Here is a 22,627-nt window from a genome sequence, read left to right on the forward strand (position 1 = left end):
AATTTTCTAATATCGTTTATGTTGACAAATAAAGTTAAAGAAAAGCAAGGCGAGCACAAGTTTTACAAATGAAAAGTTACTTGGTATACATATATATATATTCCGAGATATTTTACAACTAGTCATAAAATAAAAGATCCCTCAAATATCTAGTATTTTCTTATTCTCTCCTTAAAACATTTTCTATGAAATGGTTAGGTAGGCTAATAAAACTTTGTGAGATTTGTATATAATATATATATAAAACACTAGATCAGTATATATAATACAATATATCAGCGATGGCGACGTATTTATTTTTTGGTCACAATAATTTTTAAGGCCAGTATAAGCTTATTTATACAGATTTAAAGTTGGATTTTGGTGACAGTGTAGAATTCTTAAGTACCCTGAATATGTTTGTTAGCAAAATCCAATGTGTCAATTTTTTGCAAAATGGTGACAAGTCTAAAAACTTAAACACTCGTAACTCAGTTGGTTTAAATTTTAACGAAAAGGTCGCTACACACGAAACGTTTAAAAGCCTAAATTACATCTAAATAAAATATAAAAAAATAGTTTTTTGCCTCAAAACAAACGATGTATCAGTTCGATCGGACCCCCATACGAGCCATTTTGAGACTTTCAGAAGAGTTCACGCTCTTAATTGCTTGGTTTTAAAGATTTTTTATTCAATTTTTAGTATCGTATAGAACTACTGAGCACCCCCTATACATTCTGTATGAAAAAAATATTTTTTTTTACAAAATGGCGGCCAATGTAAAAATTAAAAGTGTCATAACTTCGCAAAATCAAATCTTACAGAAAAATGTCGTATGCAAAAAGTGTTTAGAAGCTTAATTTGTATTAAAAAAGAAAAATTTTTTTTTTTTTAAGAGCAAATCTTATGGTAAATTGACCGGGCCCCCATACGAGCTTTTATGCGACTTTGCATATAGTTAACGCTAGTATTTGGTTCCTTTTAAAGATATAGACTTAAATTTTTGATACAAAATAGAGCTTTCGAGTATACTTATGATACCGCTTAAAAAATTAAAAAAAAAAATATTTTTTTCCAAATCACGTTTAGTATTATGAGTCGATCGACCCACCATACATACGCTCATAAGACTTGCAATATAGTTAAGGTCAGTGTGAGCTTATTTATACATATTTAAAGTTGAATTTTTGTGACAGTATAGAATTCTTAAACACCCTGTGTATGTTCGTTAGCAAAATCCAATGTGTCAATTTTTTGCAAAATGGTGACAAGTATAAAAATTTAAACACTCGTAACTCAGTAGGTTTATATTTTAACGAAAAGATCGCTATAGATGAAACGCTTAAAAGCCTAAACTACATCCAAATAAAATATAAAAAAAATAGTTTTTTGCTTCAAAACAAGCGATGTATAAGTTCGATCGGACCCCCATACGAGCCATTTTGAGACTTTCAGAAGAGTTAACGCTCTTAACTGCTTGGTTTTAAAGATTTCAAATTAAATTTGTAGTATCGTATAGAACTACTAAGCACCCCTTATACGTTCTGTATGAAAAAAAAATATAATTTTTTTTTACAAAATAGCGGCCAATGTAAAAATTTGAAGTGTCATTACTTTGCAAAATGCAATCCCACTGAAAAATGTCGTATGCAAAAAGTGTTCAGAAGCTTAATTTGCATTTGAAAATTTTTTTTTTTTTTTGAAACAAGTCTTATGGTAAATTGTCTGGGCCCCTATACGAGCTTTTATGCGACTTGGTTCGCATAAAAGCTCGCTCGTATTTGGTTCCTTTTAAATATATAGACTTGAATTTTTGATACGAAATAGAGCTTTCGAATATACTTAGGATACCGTTTAAAAAAATTAAAAATTAAAAAAAAGTTTTTTTTTCCAAAACACGTTTAGTGTTGTGAGTCGATCGACCCACTATACATACGCTTATTAGACTTGCAATATAGTTAATATTATAATTTAACTCATTATAATTCATTTGTTTCACTCATTTTAAAAAAAAATACTTTATATTGATAAAACGTATAACTATTTTATATTAAAAATATCTAATACCAGTTTTAAAACCGGAAAATAACGGTATTTAAAATTCTTTAAAAATTAATTAAAACCATTTTTAAGTAACATTTCAAATATTTTTTTTGCATCTTTTTAAAAGGTTTTTTACGAACCATATTTTCACTTTAAACACAAAAATAAATTGACACTGAAGTTTAGTTAACCTTTTTCGTTCATTTATTTAGTCAAGAGCTTATATTTATTTCGAGCGTTATAAGAAATTGATTTATTAGATTTTTTTTCAAGTGAATCTTGCCAATATTCGCTCTAAAATTAACGAAGTGCTTTGTGTAAACATAATTTCATAACTTATTCATGTGGCTCTTGACTGTCTTGTGCTCTACCATTCAACTAATCTGTCAGAAGCCCTTAGCTTTGATCGCAGAGAACACAGCTAAAGCGAAAGCGTGCACTGTCATATCGAAAAGGAATTTCCATAAATATTGGTTGAAAATCGAACGAGGGTGGACGGACTGCGAAGGGATATTTCAGGGAAACTTCATTATATTAAATATGGTAATATAGATGCATTATTAAAATCTTAAATCAATTTGTGTATATATGTACCTTAATATTAAATTTAATATATGTATATAATATAATTTATTTCGAATTTAATAAACTTAAAGAAGCTGCAGAGATAACAACTAACAACTATAAAGCAATATTGTTAACGATTAAAACGTTTAAAAACGGTGGAATCATGAAGGATATCTAAAAACAAACGAGTCATATTCAAGGACACGACGAACTAACGTATTGTACAAAACGCGAAGCGCCAATAAATTGGTAAAATGACATGCGCTCTGCATAACGAAGTATATTCGATGCTTAATCGCAAACCTTAGCATTGTGTATACTGTATACAAAATTTCCAACTGTTTGCTAGTGTTTAAACTCAGAACAGAAAAAACTCAGAAACCACTGCATTACTGTACTTTAAAACATAATCTAAAATACACCCATACCTCGATATACGGCCGCTCTTTATACGGCCTTTCGTTATAACGGCCCTCTTCAATTAAGGCACGTTTTCGATTTACGGCCTAAAATGTTTCGCTATAACGGCAAAAAAACTTTTTTTCGATGTCGATTTTTAAAAAAATTTAAAAATAGATTTAATTTGCATAATTTTAAAATATAAGGTGAAGCAGCTAGCGCCGATGAGGCTGCATCTATGAAATATCCCAACATTTTAAAGGGAATTATTGAAAGAGGTGGTCATAAACCTGAACAAGTGCTTAACGTAGACGAAACAGGGCTTTATTGGAAGAGAATGCCTGATTGCACGTACATTTCAAAAACCGAAAAATCTGCGCCTGGTTATAAGGTGTCAAAAGAACGATTAACTTTGCTACTTGGTGCAAATGCCGCGGGTGATTTTAAGCTAAAGCCATTTTTAATATATTTGTCCGAAAATCCAAGGCCTCTTAAAGGACCAAATAAAAATCAATTACCCGTCATATGGAGATCATACAAGAAAGCTTGGATGACTAAAGCTACTTTAGAGGATTGGTTCAAAAATCACTTTTGCACAGAAGTGAAAAAATATTTGCGAGACAAGGCTTTGCTAATTTTGGATAATGCACCAGGGCATCCTACTAATTTATCCGAACTATCTGAAGATGTCATGATTGAGTACCTTCCGAAAAATACAACAGCTCTGATCCAACCAATGGATCAGGGTGCAATAGCCACTTTTAAGGCATATTACCTACGCTGAACTTTCCGATAACTTATAAGGGAAACCGATGGTAAATCTTCAATTAAAACATTTTGGAAAAACTATAACATCAAGGATGCTGTTGACAGCATCAGTGAATCATGGAAGGAATTAAAATTAACAACAATGAACCATGTTTGGAAAAAAATATGGCCAGAATGTGTAAAAAGTACTGATGCAGAAGTTAATTGCCTTCCTGAAATTAGGCAAAACATTTTGGATCTAGCTCATGATCTCGGCTTTGAAGGTTTGAACGAACGTGATGTGCTTGATCTACTTGAAGCTGATAGGGAACCCCTTTCATATAAGGAACTCATTCAGTTGCAATCTTCCTTGAAAACGATCCTGACGTCGAACGTAGCGCTAAAGTTTCTCGAGGAATTAACTCAGCCATTAGCTGTTATTAATCACTGAAGAACGAAAGAGACAAAAAGGCAAGACAAACAACGTTGGACAATTTTTTTAAGCCAGGCACATCCTTACCAGACAAAAATGAGAACGACAGTGATCTGTAGGTTACCATTTCTTCATCGTCTTCAGATTAAAGCCATTTTAAAAAATAATATGTATGTATTTATACACATATTTTATGTAACTTGAAGTTGTTTAATTTTTGTTTATGGATTATTGTTGGTTTTTGGAGTCTGTTATTATTTTATGTACAAATGTATGTACTTGTTATGTATGTATTTTTGATTTAAATGAAATAAAAAGATAAAATGCATTTTAAATGATAAACCATGTTACATATTTAACAAATTTGGAACCGATCCCATTGAATTTGTATGAATTTGTATTAGAATAATTGATTCGTTATACGGCTTTTCGCTTAGCGGCCAAGTTTCGTGGAACGTAAAGCGAGGTATGGGTGTAATACTAGATTCCTTCACAGTTCCAAATTTACATGTCGTGATATGTACTATATGCGTTCAAGCACGCAAATACCACATTTAAAAATAAAAAAAATCTGCTATTGTCCCCCGAACAATAGTAATAGTAGCAAATTTTCATATAAAACCTATATACAGAAAGTAACATAATCGAGTCCTATTTAAATTACAATGTACCTAGCCACTAGCGCCGATTCAAAGCAATACCAAATTAATCGTAAATCCACAATGTAATATTTAATTCAATCGGCAAAACATTATGCAAAACATAAAATACGACCATTGATCGCTCACGGTTGAAAAAATACATATAAATATTTAATTAAAACACTCGATTCATCGAGACACGAGTGCGTGCGTGCGATTTAGCCAAAACGAAAATATTTACGGCCTTCGATTAAAAAACACTCGTTCGACACCCGATAAAAAAACGTTTATTATAGAGAGCGACACGAAACAAGGGACGTAAAAGGGTGGCGATAACATTCTACTCGCCTAGATTCCTATTGGAGAACGCTCGGAATGTGAAAATCACGCTATTCAGTATCGGCGAAAAAATAAAATAATACTTAACAATTTATAGCTTTTTCCAACGACATTAACGGCAAAAGAGCAACGTATGACGGGCTTAAATTCGCAACAGGTTTATACCAAAGCAATATTTTGTTTTTAGTTTCTATGAAATAAGTTCGGACGACCACTTATAATGGTTGAGTTGCAATTAGTTTTTTCAAGATCAGTTTGAAGAGTATTATAAGCTAGTTTATTTTTGTCTCTTGAATTTAAAAAGAAATGACGTTTTAGCGGACCAGCTAAAAGGAATCATTAGAATAAAATAACACCAGAACTTAGTAAATCGTATCTCAACGCTCCTAAATACAAAAACAAAGAAGAATTTTTTTATAAAATTTTAGTTTTATTGTCGAATGTGACGTTAGCTTTTAGCAAATTTATTTTGTAGCGCGTATTAAATGCTTTTTTTCTTATCATATTTAGCGAAAATGCGCATTCCTTCCCTTTATTGCCATAATATATCAGTTTTATATAAATTACATATTAGACATTATTTTACTACTATTGACTACTTATAAACTTTGAGTTGCAATTTGTATTTTCAAGATCCGTTTAAAGAGTCATATAAGCTAGTTGATTTTCGTCTCTTAAATTAAAAAAAATACGTTTTAGCGGACCAGTTAAAAAATCATTAGAATAAAATAACCATCTATGCACCTTCTTACTAAAATCAATCAACGCTAAAACGGAATTTGTTATTAAAAATGCTTGATTCGTAAAATAAAATTTTAAAACTTAGTAAATTGTTTCTCAACGCTCCTAAAAGATAGGCGCTAGGATACAGGAACAAAAAATAACTAAATATTATTTTATAAATGTATTAGGTTGAAGTAATTGAATATTCGGTAATTTAAAATGATAGAATTTGCTTGAAGAATACTGCAAACTAAATTGTCATAGATAGCACGGTTAAAATATTTTTTTTATAAACTAGTAATTTAAAAAATATTTAACTGGAGAAATCTAAAAGAATTAATTTAAAAAATATTAAACTTACGCACTGTTGAGAATTTATTAGTTAAAAAAAAGACTATCTATCTTTAAAGATTTTCCTGCAACATTTTTAGATTGTTCAAAAATATTGAAAAGGCAAATTTAGTGATTTTAACAGATGTATATCTGAATATTTAACTGGACAAACCTAATTGGATTAATTTAAAAAATATTATACTAACGCACTGTTGCGAATTTATTAGTTAAAAAAAATGATCCAACTTTAAAGATTTTAATGTAACATTTATTGATTGTTCAAAAATATTTAAAAGGCAAATTTAATGATTTTAACAGATGTATATTTGAACCAGTATCAAAAATTTTATCTTAATTTATAAATTAGGTCATTATTTATCCCTTACAATTACTATTCAATTAAAAATATATACACATTTTTTTTAATAATCAGCGAGCAATTGTTTACTTTGTAGTTATTCAGTTAATTATTAAAAAATACAATTTATAATAAAAATTATTAGTAAAACCCTCAAGGAAATAATTAGTCAATAGTTTCTAAAAATAGCGATTTTAACCATTTGTATAAATAAAGTCCAATATTGTTTGACTTAAATGCAAAGATTTGATAGTTAACTCTATCAAATGTTACGAAAACCATTTATTTACACATTAAGGTCGTGGAAAATTCATAGTTATAAAATATACATATATATACAAAAAAACAATACTTTTTATTTTATGTATATAATAGTTTACTGCTATGAATAAAGTCTATAAAAAATATGTCAAAAAAATGTATTTTTTACACTCCCGTAGAAAAGTTGCTCTTGGAGTATATTTAATCCACAGGGAAAGTTCGACCATTGCTTTCCAGTATTTTTATTTTAATTATATAAAGTTTTAATGGAACAGAGCGTACATCATCAAACTTACTGATTATTTATTTATTTATTTTTTGCTTTCAAAATACACTACATATACCATATGCATATCATATAAAATACTTATAAAAATATCGTGCATATTTAGGAGTAAATTAAGATCAAAAAAAGCAGAACGAATTCGTATAATGCTATCCAAAGCTAACCAATTCACTGAAAAATATATAAATGTAAGTTATTGAAATTATCATATAAACAGATCATAAGCGAAAAATAAAATGTAAATCAACTGGCTAACTGCCTCTTTAAGGGTTACAAAAAGCAAATCAAAAAAATAATCTGTTATCGTAAGTAAAAGTGTCTTTAATTGACATAGTTTATATAATGACAATCTTGACAAAATACTCATTTTTATTACAATAATGAAATAGATTAATTTATATCATATGTAAGTTGTTATTATTATTTAATATTTATTTTTTAATTAGATTATTACAGTTATATTTTATAAAAATATTATTTAATATTTTTACCGTAAAGGATTCTACATAATTTTGTGTCAAAAGAACTACCCAGAAATAGGAATCGCCACAGAATTTCGGAAATATAAATAGAGACGTATACAAAACCATTCTTGCAAACCAATAACAATAAGCATAATGTACAACGTTTGTATACAGTTAGTCACTCCTAAGCAATATAATTGTCATTATTCAAACGTATGGGTAATTTTATGTCACTGTCAGAAAAACACTATAGTCTTGATTTATTTGTTCTATATAATACCCGGTATAAATACACTCAAAATGGATAATAAGAACGTACCTGAAAGGGCGAAGATTTGTCATACTGCTAAATTGGTCTAAATAAACCTGTACACCATTTGTCAAAGCCACTTGTTTTTTTTCATGAGCTCACGTATTAAACATAACTTAGTAACTTATTAACAAAAAACATTGCAGTGTAACGGAGAAAGGTGCAAATGCCCAAATAAGATTACTAATAATATATTAACGAAACGTATTAAGTTACTGCCTCACTCCCTCTCAACTCTACCCTTCCGGAAACTACTAACTCGATGATCTGTTAAGCGACTACTAAGCATTTGACACTGACGCCCGACACTGACACCTGATTCATTTAAAAAATCATTCAATAAAAATTTTTTTTATAGTTTGAATTCTTATAAAAAAATACATAATTATAGATTCCTGATTATATTTTTTATACTGTGCTTATTTGGATATGAAACAGTAAAGTTATTAATAATGCTTTTAAATAAATCGAATTATTTTATCCTTCGGGCAAATTCTTTTGCTTGACATTTACTATTTATTTTCGTATTTTCGATGCATTTTGGCTTGGTCTGCCGAAAGGGCCTTACAAAGGGTCCATAATGTGATTACATTATGCTGCGTCACGGGAGGAGGAAGAGCAAAACGAACTCTGGCCCTATCCGAGCGCAAAAAATAATTCAATTACACCAAGACCAATTTGTCCTTATTATCCCAAAGTTTCGCGACAAGATGCTAAATCCGGTGCCTACACACCTCCTTCTCCTTGAACCCTTCTTCCGTCGACGACGATACATATTCAGCGAGATTGCTCCTAAAAGGAGATTCTCCTTTACGCGTCTTTCCTTTGTCGCCGCGGTCCCATGGGTCTTCCCTCCTAATTTGAATACGGCTGTTCGAGTTTATCGGTTTTCGATTCAGACTTACTTTTAAGAGAGAAGCGGAAAAAATTGTCGACCCAGAACGACAAGGTTCCATATAAAAAATGCTGACTTAAAAAAAATGACTTTTAAATGTGATTCGATCTTTCTAAAAAAAGCATTTTGTACAGATGCAATCTTATGTTTATCAATAATAGAAAACATCAAACTATTAAATTAATAACTGACTGACTGAAACCGATCTTTTCGAAATTGGCAATAAAAGTACGTTGAACCAGGCAGAAACAAGCAAAATTCCATGACTAATCAGAAATTTATTAATTAAATCTTTGCAGCTTAGATTATGAACCCTCTTTAAAAATTTACATATAAGACATTATATTACTACTATTGAATATGTATATTTTTTAGTTTGTCTCTATCCACCTCAATTTAGCACCTCTACCAACATGTATAGTTTTAAATCATAATAAATATATGCTTTACATTTATTAAAAAAACAAGTAGCAAAGTGAAGTTTAGTTTAGATTACTGAAACGTTTTAAGTCGTCATTAAAATAAACGTGAGATAGCACTTTGTCGTTCTGTGACGACGTTTATCCAAATTGATTCATTCCCCATCTGATTTGGCAGATAGAAAGTCCGAGTGGTTCTTTTCGGAGTCCCGACGCAACGTTTATTAGGTGGCTTATGACCTAATTCTGATTCCAAAGGCAGGCTCTGGATTATGTGTCGCCAGGACGATCGAGTCCCGGTGGGAATATATCCAATATTTTTAGTACAACGTGTAAACACCGAATACCGCAGCGGCGGCGAATGTTTTTGGGAAAACGGCGCAACTGGGTGTAATTATTTTTATTGCCGTACATTTGTATGGTTACGTTAAAATTTATCGACTCGTAAACATCCACGTTGCTGGCGTTAATCTTGCCAATTAATCGGGAATTATAGCGATAATTTTTATTAACGTCGGATTTTTTTAGTTAGCATGTAGCAAATGCTAATTGAGGTCACTCAATTAGTAAACGCTAACCATCGCACTTTTACTTTGCGCTTTGAAATTTTTTTTTGTTGCCTGTCAATCATGTGAACTGGATGTGTAATCATTTTGAATCTGTCAGGATCATCCATAATCGTTGCAACGAAAGAGTCTCGTTAAATAAATGATAGCATCTATCATATTTTATGTGAAGCAAAGATTTTTATCGTCAGCGTGAACAATTTTACATATTTTATTTTATTATTATTATTATTTTATTTTTTAGATGAAATTAAGACCATCATGGCCTAACAGGTTACCCCAATGCGCCACGATGCTCGAAAACAAATTTTAAATTTATAAAACATAAAAATTGTATATATACATAAATATAACAATACTTATAACAAAAAATTATAAAATATTAAAATTAAATAATACAAACTGGATCAGATCCTCGTAGCTAACATTAAATAAATCAATATGTAATGCCAGCGTATTAAGGAGCCGGATGGCCACAGCTATAGGCGAGTCGGCAAGTGCGGTTGTCCTAGCCCTAACGGCCATCAAAAGAGGCCTCGATCGTGATTCTCGAAAATGTTCCGGAACTCAAAACTGGAATTCCTCGAGAATAGCTGGATTGTCGACAGCACCTTTTAATAATTTGAAAAATGCTTGGCGACATACAGCTTTCTGCGAGAACTCAGCGAATCATATCCCAACGCTCCTAAAAGAAAGGCGCTGGGATATAAGTACAGATAATAACCAAATGTCCTTTTGTAAAGGTATCTTAAATACCTTTTTTGAATTTTTTCCACTAAAAGGGAATATTTGGCTATTCAAGGATTCCAAATTATAGATCCCGATTCAAGAATGCTACGAACTAAGGTGTCATAGAGGATGCGAATAACTGACGGATCGTCAAAGTGAAAGGCATTCCTCATAACAAAGCCGAGCATCTTGGAAGATTTATCACAAACGTCGTGTATGTGTAGAGAGAACCTCCATTTGCTCTCGAAAGTGATTCCGAGATCTTTAGTGGAAGTTTCTCTAGTCAAAATGTTACCACCGAGATGGTAGAAATAAGCTGATGGCGAACGGGATCGATAAAATGACACAGTATGGCATTTTCCGACACTAAAGGGCAGACGGTTAATGGAAGCCCATCTCCACAGAGAGTCTAAATCACTTTGTAGAGAGAAAGAGTCCACAACAGATCAAATGCATTTATATAATTTTAAATCATCTGCGTACAGAAGAAAACTGAAATTTTTAAATGCTGTATTTATGTCATTAATAAATAACACAAAAAGCAGAGGTCCCAGATTGGATCCTTGAGGAACCCCCGAATGGGTAAAATATTCTTTTGACAATCATCCACCATAGGTTAGAAACTGTCTACGATTGCTTAAATAGCTCGAGAATAACCCAGTTAAATTATCTGAGCAACCGAGGTTCGACAATTTTTTTAATAATAAGCTATGACAAACTTTGTCAAAGGCTTTCTCAAAATCTGTATACATGACGTCTACTTGAATTCCCGCATCGAGAGAAGTTGTCACCATTTTGGTGAGCGACAGAAGGTTAGTAACAGTGGAACGGGCAGAATGAAACCCGTGCTGTTGGTCTAACAAAACTTGCCGAAAGTGATTATAGAGATATTTATGAATAATTATTTCAAATAATTTAGCAGGAGCTGACAACACTGCGACTGGTCTATAATTCTTTATATATAATTTGTCACCTTTTTTATGAATAGGGGTGACTTTTGTGCATTTCCATAGATCAGGAAATGATGATGTTTTGAGAATATCCAAACAAACGTTCATTAAACCGTATCCATTAACAATTTCAAATCACTTGCGTAAAAAACATGAACTAAACTAAAACAAAACCAAGAGTCTGTGCCAAAATCAACGGAATGTAGTGCCGAAAAGGTACCCAAGCAATTTAAAATATGAAAGAGTTCAATCAAAAACGCACTAAGCGTAGCAACAGCAGATTTCCCAAAACGATCTTTAAATGCCTGCTTTTTACTGTGACTCATGTGAAAAATTCACATGAGTTCACCACGATCTTAAAAACGACTCGGAGAATTTACTAATATGTATATAATAATAATATCTATATAATATAAATTTAATATAGTTTTGAAACGCAAATACCAATATCATTGCAAAAAGTTTATAATTATAAATAGAGGTTAATCTAAATATTTATATAATGTTATATGCGGTACTTAAGTTGTGGTTCTCATTATTTTCTCATTAAAAACAAATAAAATATTTGAATTATATTATTGTGGGAGCTCATTTATTTGGCTACCCTGGAGTATCGCGGTATACTGGCAAAACATACCGACGAAGGCCTTGACAACGCAATGTGTCAGTAAAATCCATAGCATATTTATCGAATTTTTAGCAGCTAACATGTATCTTACTGATGGGAAGAACGTTCTGTTCTAAATAACAACATAACTTATATTAAGATAATAGTATATGCATTTATTTATTTTAATAAATCTTCCGTTGTAACCTGACAGGCGTAAGCCCAATGCGTTACAACGGGGTAAATCTGTACCAACTGAGTAAGTCAATCGAATATAATAAATACCTACAAGTAAGTATTACCCACCAGACAAAAAGTCTGGGAATCGGTGACATTTATATTAATAGTTATAAATTAGAATGTGTAATATAATTTATAGCCAATGGACGTCACGTTTTTTTTAATAATAGCACATTTTTTTTAAATAAAAATTCAAATGCTGCTGCTGGGGCTTGAACCCGTAACATTTGAGTTATTAGTCTGAGACGTCACGAACGACGCTATTCCGTTCAATAAATAGTAAAAACATACAATATTTTATTTAAATATTTTTTTTCATAACGTAAGTGTGTTTATAAATTTATTTAATATTTATTTATTTAGCTAAAATAACTAATTGTTTATATTTTAAACAAGTTTTAAATGAACATACACACATATAAAACACAATATAAATGTGAAAGTCAATTTAGTTTATTTTAGTGTAGAGATGATGCCGGTTGCAGCACGTCTATTTTACGCAATGCAAATATAGCTTTAAATTATTTAGGCAGTTCTTGCCAAAATCCAGATGGATCACCTCAGCACAAACTAACCTCTAAGGTTAGTAGTTTTATTTTAATAAATAAATATTCACTAAAACGGTGAAATATAACTGTAAATCAAATAAGCTTAATTAGTGCCATTATAATAATTATTTAATAAAACCGTAAATCAACTGGACAAAAATTGATTAAAAAAAGAACAAGTTACGAATATAGCAACTAATATTATTATATAGACTGGCAGATAAAAAGAATTTAACAGAAAACTTTGTATAGAGAGTTTATTGATACTTTGTTTGCGGCATATACTTATAGAAATTTAAGATACTCCTAATACAAGGAAAAGAAAAAATCTCTTGCCAAATCATATCATTATTATGTATAGTCGCTCTATTTTTTATTTTTTTATTTTTTTTTTGGGTCAGTTGTACCGAATGGGCCGCGAATCGGTATTATTTTCCTGCTTACTAGGCGAGGGATGTTGTTATTTATATTGTCGTTTCCGTCGTGTGTATGATAAAAAAATAATTTATTGGGTCATATATGACGGAAAAAACTGGGTTGGATAAAAAGTTAAGATGTGCCTTTTAACATAACATGGATAGGTTCATCTAATATGCATACGTATGTCAGAAAAACAGCATTAAATTTTAATAATACCTTAACGGTGATTAAACCATGGAGCTATAAAATTTGAAGCTCATAATTCTAAATGATTTATTTTTATCCCATAGACGTAATCACGCTATTCATTAAACGTTTCAAAGCACAAAAAAATATTCGTATGGTCATTGTCAAAGCGAGAATGAAAAAAATAGTGGACTGTTCCGACAATTTTTACATATATTTATGCATGGCCGAATAAAAGTGTGTTATGGCCGTGCGTGGTTTTTCTGTATGAAAATTACCTGAAGGCGCTTCGGCTGTCACGGCGTGTGGTCGTGCGTCAGCAAGGATTCTGAGGATGTAAACTCTGATAATAAAGCATTTCAATAGTTCGAGGCGTTTAATTCCGTCGAGAGACGATGGTCCTTCGAGAAGAAAAGACGGCCATCTCCAAAGGAGAGAGGTCGCAACATGGACTTTAATAGTGCTTTTAAAACAGAGTAGTGTGTAAATTATTTTGTTATCGAATTGCATAAAAAGGATTATGTTTATTGTGCAATGATGATGTCTGTATTGAAATAATTTAATATACATCGTTAATAGCAGATTTAGCACTTGACATGATATTCATATCTTTCAGAAAAGCTAAAAAAAATTATTTATTTTTTATCACAACGAATTTTTTTCGCCAAAATAAAAAAAAATTAAATTAGCACATATATTGCCAATTAAAATAAAGACATTTCCGATTGTGAAGTAATATGGTTGTTGCGGTCATATTTCAATCTATTATGCTTTCCATGATAACTGTTTCTAGAAGTGTTGATTAATAAGTACATTGTAAGTAACATCAATAGGCAATTTAATAGCAAGTAAAATGATATTGAAAGATTTTTTTTGCTTCACCTAGTTTCTAACTTGTTAATGATAACAAATTTACATTACTAAATAACAAATATTTTGTACAAAAAAAGGATAGGTAAAAATAGTTTAATTATGTAACCAATTTTAGAGTTTTTTGATTTTCTATATAAAATCAGAATACATCTAGATATTTATTAAACTGCTTCTACTGCACAATTGGAAAAAAATACTTTGCCCATAATTGGAAATAATGAGATTCTAAAAGACAAATTCCAAAATACTAAATTCTCTACTTCATTATTTTTCAGGTGATGAATATAATCAAATATGAACCTATGCTTGTAGCATAGTATTTGTATTTGGCAGCACCCATGTGAAAAGACATCTTTTAAGATGAAGTAAATAAAATCACAAATTCAAGCCAGCATTAACTTTTTATAATAATATTATGAGTGAGAATTGAATAAAGCACATCTAAACCAAATTTTGCCCAATAGAAGAGCGCAAAAAACAATTATCCCTTCTCAGTAGTCAAAAATCCACGTCAAAAGCAATAAAATCGTGTCGGCGCCGTCGCAGTGGGAACGCTCGTTACCGAGCGTTCCCACTGCGACGGCACCGAAACGATTTTTTTGCTTTTGACGTGAATTTTTGCCTTCTGAGAAGTGATAATTGTTTTTGCGCTCTCCTATTGACCAAAATTCGGTTTGAATATACTTTGATCAGCCTTGTTATAATAAAAGTCCATAGTAATATCGGTAAGGATAGCTAGCATATTTTTAAAACATAATGTAATATCGAAATGCAGACAAACTATGGAGCTATATGTGAGATGTCTGTCTGTATTTATTCTTCCGCTTATTTTCCTCTAAGAGATGAGTTGGCTTTGTTTATATTTTGAGCTTGAACTAATAAAACTATAAATATTTTTAAAACATTTGGATTTGAACAGAAAATGGACGTTTCGCAACTCTCAAATTGAGTTTCATCGACATTTACTTTTTGTATTTTTTCCAGAGTCAGGCCCTTCAAGGAGAACGAGTCCTAAAAATTTGTCCCCTTTCCCCGCCCCCCTTCAATAGAACTGACATGATTATTATGCCTGACTACACTCCCTGGAAGTTGGCCAAGGTTAGCCAAGGACGGAGAATATAGTGGGTAACTTCGGGGTTACTTCTAAGTGACGAGAGTGAGAGAGATAATGATATGGTTTTTTGCAAACTGAAATAGAACGAGTAGCTCCATTTAATTTCAATATGCACGTAGGCGTCCTATGGTTACCACGCATGACGAGCGCTGCATCGTGGTCACGTGGTCAAGTTATAATACCACATGCTTATCGGGCACTTCAACAGACTCTTACTGACATCTTTGAATATTTTAGGGCACCAAAAGGGATTAATTATATTTTTGATAGTATATTCTTCTAGCAGATATCGTAATTATATTTTTTTTCATATAAAATTAAATAATTAAAAAATAATTAGTCAAACTTGATTTTGTTAAAAAAATGTTTCGAATATCCTTATGTATTTTCCTAGATCGGTTTATATAAATGTCACACCATAACGAATTCTTATTTAGAATCGATGGCAACAAATTCTAGGATAGTCACAGATGAATTATCATTTTTATACCTTACGGCATTTTGCAAAAGCCGACAAAGATTTTGCGTAAATTTAATATTTACGACCGAAAAGTTTTCACTGATATTGTATTGGTGGGTGCCCACACAAACTTTGATAATTATCAGTAGCGTAATTTTAATACTGTGACAATTTAAAAATTGCGATTATTTGGCACATTTTTCGATCGCGCACAAATATGGCAGCTGTACATGACAGCAGCCGCCGTGCGTACGTCATTCACGCCCGCCGTCCGGACGGTATATGAAATTTGTGGCAGTGTGGCCGCTACTTGGAAGTCGGCGACCTTGTCCGAATTTAGTTGAACTTTGGTTTAGACAACTTCCAGAGAGTGTAGTGCAAGCATTAGAAACACAAGAAAATAGATACCCGAATCCCAAGAATTCAACCCAACATTTGAGATGACTTAAAGATTACGTGACGCAGTACTTCTTCTGTTTACAAACTGTTTATAAACTTTTGATTGATTTAAAAATAATTTATGAATAAAAATACACATCATAAAAAAGAATGCCCAAAGTTTTTACCCAGTGGTTCTATAGAGAGTTACTCAAATTAAGATATATAACCATAGCAAACAAATTGCTTAAATAAGTAAATTGAGTAATTCGAATCAGCGAATGGTCGTAACACAAAATGTATAATAACGAGCTTCAATGTATAGACATAATTGTTTTATTTCAAGCTCATTAGAGATTCAATGAGTTTTATAGAAAACATAGGCAAGAAAGCTGCGAAGATCTTAGGATTTGTTTTAGCTATTCTCGTTAATTTAAGAACCCAATGAATTAGGTACGTTTAAAACTAGTTAATGTGCAGTAATATTTCATGTATACATCATTTATATTTAGCAAATAATCTAAATGACTTACAGTAAAATATATAAAAAAAAATGCAAATTGCAATAAATTTAAAAAAAATTTTGGAAGTGACATTTAGAAAGCTTAGTAAAACATTTTTAAAAACAGCTTATAATTGTATAAAAGACATATTTAATAACCACAGCATTTATGCTTTATGACAGTCCTAAAAATATTCAAAAGCATTGTTATATATTTTTTGTAAAAATCGGACAGTTCCTACAAACTTAAGCTTTCACTAAAGCTGTGAATCGGAAATGGAGCTAAACAATAACATGATTGTCTCTCAGTTTGTCTTCTCTCCCATTCGTACTAGCTCCCCCGAAGAATAAACACAAAATATGTAACACTTGCTCACATCGTAAATCACTCAATACCACTTGACCATGTGTCATGTGACGCAGCATCATGGCAAAACAAATTACATAGCACGTAATATTAAAATATAGATTTATCACACAAGTCTACTAGATACAAAATGCTTTTTTATGTGTACATATTTTATAATATTTTTTATGAACGTAATGTATAATACGTCAGCTTTATTTTTTTAGCATCGCGTCCAAAAAAATAATTTAAAGCTTATTTTTAGCATTCGCGCAACGAGTTAATAATTTTAAAGCTTCATTACTTATGTAATAATGCGAATTCGGTCGTAAATCTGGAATTCAATACATTACGCCTGAAATCTGGACCCGGTCACGTGGAGAGCATAAAATGTGTGTGTGTATGTGTGTTTTTTTGCACCGAGCGTGAATTAATAATTCCCGCGACGGCGAAAGAACGAAGAGGTTTTACGACACCATTAAACTCAACCCCCCATAAATCCTCGCTGTTTTGTTTGATGACGGATCAGATTACCCTTTGATATAAATAAGCCTTCGTACCCCAGCGAAACCTTCAAATCCCAAAGGCGAGCCCAAATCGCACACCGGCGCCAAATTACTTACACATGTAACTGCCCTGCCTAATAGCAAACACCCGCAATTTTATCTACTACTTAACAACGGCATAATTACTGAATGCCTTCGTAACCCTTGGGCCGAATTGCTTATACTGCTTTGATAGGACAATCATGGAAAATCCTTAAAAAATGTTATAAACAAGCAAGGATTTCTGCTATACGTATATCTGGAAAAGAGCTGATGGTTAAAGTTAAAAATATTAAAAATAATTTATCAAGGAATGAAATTATTGTTTATTATTATTATTTTAATAAAATATAAACGCAAATTCACAGATCCAAAACTAAGTGAGGAATATTTTTTAGACATCCAGTATATATTATAATTGTGTATTTTTTTCATTGATCTGAATTTCTTGATGATCACGATTTATTTTTAACCACAAACTTTTACACCCATTTTGACAATCATTCATTATTTGCAGATAAATTTACATATTGTGGTTTGATCTGAGCAAAAAAATGTAAATGTTCTAAAAATTTTTTTTTTCACAACGTGCTTTCCACATACTCTGACCAGTGAAACGTTTCATACTACCGAAATAGTTGACCAATACGTGATCCAGTACACCGACTTCTATGTCAATGTAATAAATAATAAAATAAACCTGCAAGTAATAACTATGTTAAGCTTTCCAATTATTACTCTCACAATCGAAACATATTTGCAAAAAAAAACTAACTGCTATTATTGTACTGAACGAAATTGCCAACAATTTACACTCTTACACACTAAATGAAATAATTTATATAAATTTATTTTAAGCATGACCGTAATGAGTCATTATGACTATTATATAAAGGACATAAAATTTTAAAAAAAAATATGGTGCACACATAAAATCCATATGCACCATCCCACATACATATATTTTTCTAGCTCTTTATAGCTATTACTAAAAACATCATTGTGCTTGGCAAGCTTGTTGAGATGCTGAACGGCTTGGTCAAGAGAAGCATTTTCAATCAGTCTAGAATAAGGGACGCGATCGCGACTCTCCGGGGGCACTCTAGAAATTTCAATCGAAAGTCGGTGATTGTCAATACTGCCCCTTAGCAACTTCAAAAATTGATTCAATGATTAGACGCTACGCCGGAAATGCAATGAATTATATCAAAACAATCCTTGCAAAAAGACACTAGGATACAAATACGGAGGTGTATTTTTATTGTTTTTTTTTCAATTCTTTCCAACGACAATATGTGCTTTGCTTAAGTTGAATATCAGACAATGGAGTCATATTTAAGAACGCTACAAAATAGCGAATCGCTTTAGAAAGTTTTTCGTCAAAAAAAAAATTAAGTGACGCGCGCTCCGCATAACAAAGTCAAAATCACCATTCATGCACAAACGTTACTTATACGTCATCGACGTAATTATTTATGCTTAAAACACTTTTGACTAAAACTGTAATGCTTGAACTACACTCTCTGGAAGTTGTGCGAACCGAAGTTCAACTGAAATCGGCCAAGGTAGTCGTCCGGACGGCGATCGTGAATGACGTACGCACGGCGGCTGCTGTCATGTACAGCTGGCATATTTGCGCGCGATCGAAAAATGTGCCAAAAAATCACAATTTTTAAATTGTCATATTATTAAAATTACGCTATTAATTATTATAAAATTTTGTGTGGGCACTCACTAATACAATATCAATGAAAACTATTGGGTCGTAAATGTTCAATTTACGCAAAATCTTTGTCGGCTTTTGCAAAATTCCATAAATGCTAGAATTTGTCGCCATCGATTCTAAATAAGAATTCGTTATGGTGTGACATTTATATAAACCGATCTAGGAAAATACATAAGGATATTCGAAACGATTTTTTTTAACAAAATCAAGTACCACTAATTATTTTTCAATTATTTAATTTTATATGAAAAAAAATATAATAACGATATCTGTTAGAAGAATATACTATCAAAAATATAATTAATCCTTTTTGGTGCCCTAAAATATTCAAAGATGTCAGTAAGAGTCTGTTGAAGTCCCCGATAAGCATGTGGTAGTATAACTTAACCACGTGACCACGATGCAGCGCTCGACATGCGTGGTAACCATAGGACGCCTACGCGCATACTGAAATTGAACTGAGCTACTCGTTCTATCTCAGTTTGCGTCATTACTAAATAAGCGAGAGAGCGAAAGGAGAAGTATCTCATTGCTCGCGCTCGAAAGAGCAGCTCCAACTTTGGTTTCTTTGACTTTGGTTCGTTTGCCGACAATGTTTAGTAGCGCTCGAAGCTGGCCAAGTTGACTGAATTACCCCCATCTATAACGCTTTCAGGTAATCAGCATATAATGAATATTCTGAGTATGTATATCGTCAATGAAGAACAATCATAGTAGAGGATCCACATAAAATTCTTGTGATACTCCAGAATGAACGAATCAGAGCGACGATTATCATAGCTAACATACTGATGGCAACTACTTAAAACAAGCCAATAAGACTGTTCGAGAAACTAAATTTGTAAAGAAACTAAATAACTCATCACTAACTTTCTCAAAAGCTTATTGAAAGTCGGTATAGATTCAACGACCTGAATTTTACAATCGAAAGATATTGGCTCCAGCTTCAAAGACTTTTATTAAAGCTCTCAATATCCTACTGTACATAAAAAAATATTGCGCTTAATACAGCACATTGTCTACAGTGCATAATATGGTTGACTAGAAAATTAATTTATTAAAGTCGAAGCTCAAGATAAATATTATTGTCATAATAAATAGTTATCATTTTTAGCTAATTGTTTTAAAATACCGGTATTTTCATTTATTCAATACCGGTATTGAAGTACTAGAAGCCATTATTATAAAACATATATATAAAAAAACAACATTTTTATTATAAAAATCGTTATCACTTACCATGGCCAGTAGATATTTGAGCAAGTCCACATCTTTTACGACCCACCGATGCGCCTTTCTCGTCCTAAATTCTATCAGGTGTCTGTACAACTTGAGTATAATGGCTCCGTAGCAAACCACAAATCCCAGCTCTCGAAACCACGGCTCCACCAGGCACTGCTCCACCGAAGGCTCGAAAAATCTAACCACAACCTGAAAAAATATACAATAAGTTGTTATACGCCTGGAATAAATTTCCCTCTCTTGTTTGCGAATGACGTGTTGTTTTTTTTATTGTGTTTGAAAAATGACCAAAAACTCGCTGTGGGGCGCATCAATCATGTCGCCGAAAGTAACAAGATGTCGTCGCCTCACATTTTCATTTCGGACATTAATCGCGCGATCGATATTCAAGCGATCGGAAAAGAAATGGTGTCGTTAATCACGTGGACAGCACTGAATCAGGGCTGCCAGATTAAGTAAAAAATACAAATATAAGTAATTGCTTTACAATCAACCATTACATTCGCATTTTACGGAACACCAGCGTCGCCCGACCTTTTTTATTTTTTCGCCTACGTTTTCACTATATGTTTATTTTACAAATGATAGCAATACTAGCTTCTAGGCCTGACTAATAACAATACTAGATTTTTGGGCTAAACTAGACCTGAAAGACCTGGGTTCCAATTATATATGGAACCCAGTGTTCTTTAAGTTTATATTGTGTCTAATAGATTGAAATTAGTTATTACTATATATATATAATTTTAATTGTGATTGGTCTTCACAGAATATGTTTTCCTAGATTTTTCTAATCTTACAGATGAATAATTTAAATAAATTGTGTACAAATATATATGTATTATATATTATTTGTAAGCAGTATATATGGCTTTAAATTAATAAAATATTTGTCACTTATTTATTTTAGTCTAGTGTCGCATTATTTACTTGTTGACATTCACTGTGTTTATTGTATTGTAACGGATTGCACTTAATAGCAATGTTAAAGTGAAAGAATTGAATACAAATTGACAATGATCATGGCAGTTCTATCACGGCCGAAACTTTAAAATGTCTCATTTTCGATTACACCCAGTTTTCAAAAAAATCTATATAAATGTACATATTATATTTAATGTAAACACATAATATACTAATTGGCGTAAATAATATATTATAATTAAATTTTATTGCACGTACATATTTACATATTTTATACGTATGTTGAAAAGTGTATTACACGGTTATTTAACAATGCATAACATGTTTAAAATATTACTTTTTTTTTGTCATATCAGTTAATATGTATTTAATTATTCCATAAGAATATTTTGGCAACCCTGCTTCATTGCACTGCTAGGTGTAGCAGAGAAATCTGTGATTAGAGCGTGTTTTTGGTCCAGACAGCTACAACGGCGGTCATGACTCAAGATAATTATGATTATCAAGCAGCACTTTGCCAATTACGTCAAAAGATGGAAAACGGATTAAAATAGCGTTTTGCTAAGAAACTTGGTCGTGCGTTTATTTTTAATTTTGATTCATGAATAAAGGCGAGCGGAAAACGCAGTAATAACCGCGGATTTTTTATGAATCAGATCAATGAATGAAGTGTAAAAAATATTGTTTATTGTAATAATTACACCACTCAATATTTTCTGGTCTGGGAATTGATGACATCTATATTATTAATTATAAATTATTATGCACTATACAATTTATAAGTAATAGATGTCACTGCAGTTGGGACCAGTTTTTTTTTAATAATAGCGCATTTTTATAAATTAAAATTCGAGTGCCACTGCCGGGGCTTGAACCCGTAACCTCAGAGTTACTAGTCTGAGACGTTACGGACTACGCTATTCCGTGTTTTTAAATGTCGTATTACAAACTATTTAGTGTAATTATTATTTTCCATCCATGTATGATCAGATCAGAAATAAATTATGGATAATTATATTTAGAAAGAGATACTGACCCATGAAAAAAATAACAGATGCTCACTAAAAAGTCGT

At 31.7% G+C, this 22,627-nt stretch overlaps 1 protein-coding gene across 4 annotated transcripts in view; it reads right to left on the minus strand.

Moving 5' to 3' along the window:
• The window catches only part of smog (G-protein coupled receptor 158 smog), a 148,708-nt gene that overhangs the window by 18,027 nt on the left and 108,054 nt on the right, over positions 1 to 22,627 (minus strand). For all 4 annotated transcript variants that reach the window (XM_088181306.1, XM_088181304.1, XM_088181305.1 and 1 more), the window contains exon 9: positions 20,628 to 20,819. In XM_088181306.1, coding sequence (XP_088037432.1) covers positions 20,628 to 20,819 — 192 coding nt within the window. The remainder of the gene's footprint in view (positions 1 to 20,627; positions 20,820 to 22,627) is intronic.

Source organism: Plectrocnemia conspersa, unplaced genomic scaffold (genome assembly GCF_051122295.1).
Source record: "Plectrocnemia conspersa isolate PC_06_02 unplaced genomic scaffold, ASM5112229v1 ptg000002l, whole genome shotgun sequence".
Lineage (NCBI taxonomy): Eukaryota > Metazoa > Arthropoda > Insecta > Trichoptera > Polycentropodidae > Plectrocnemia > Plectrocnemia conspersa.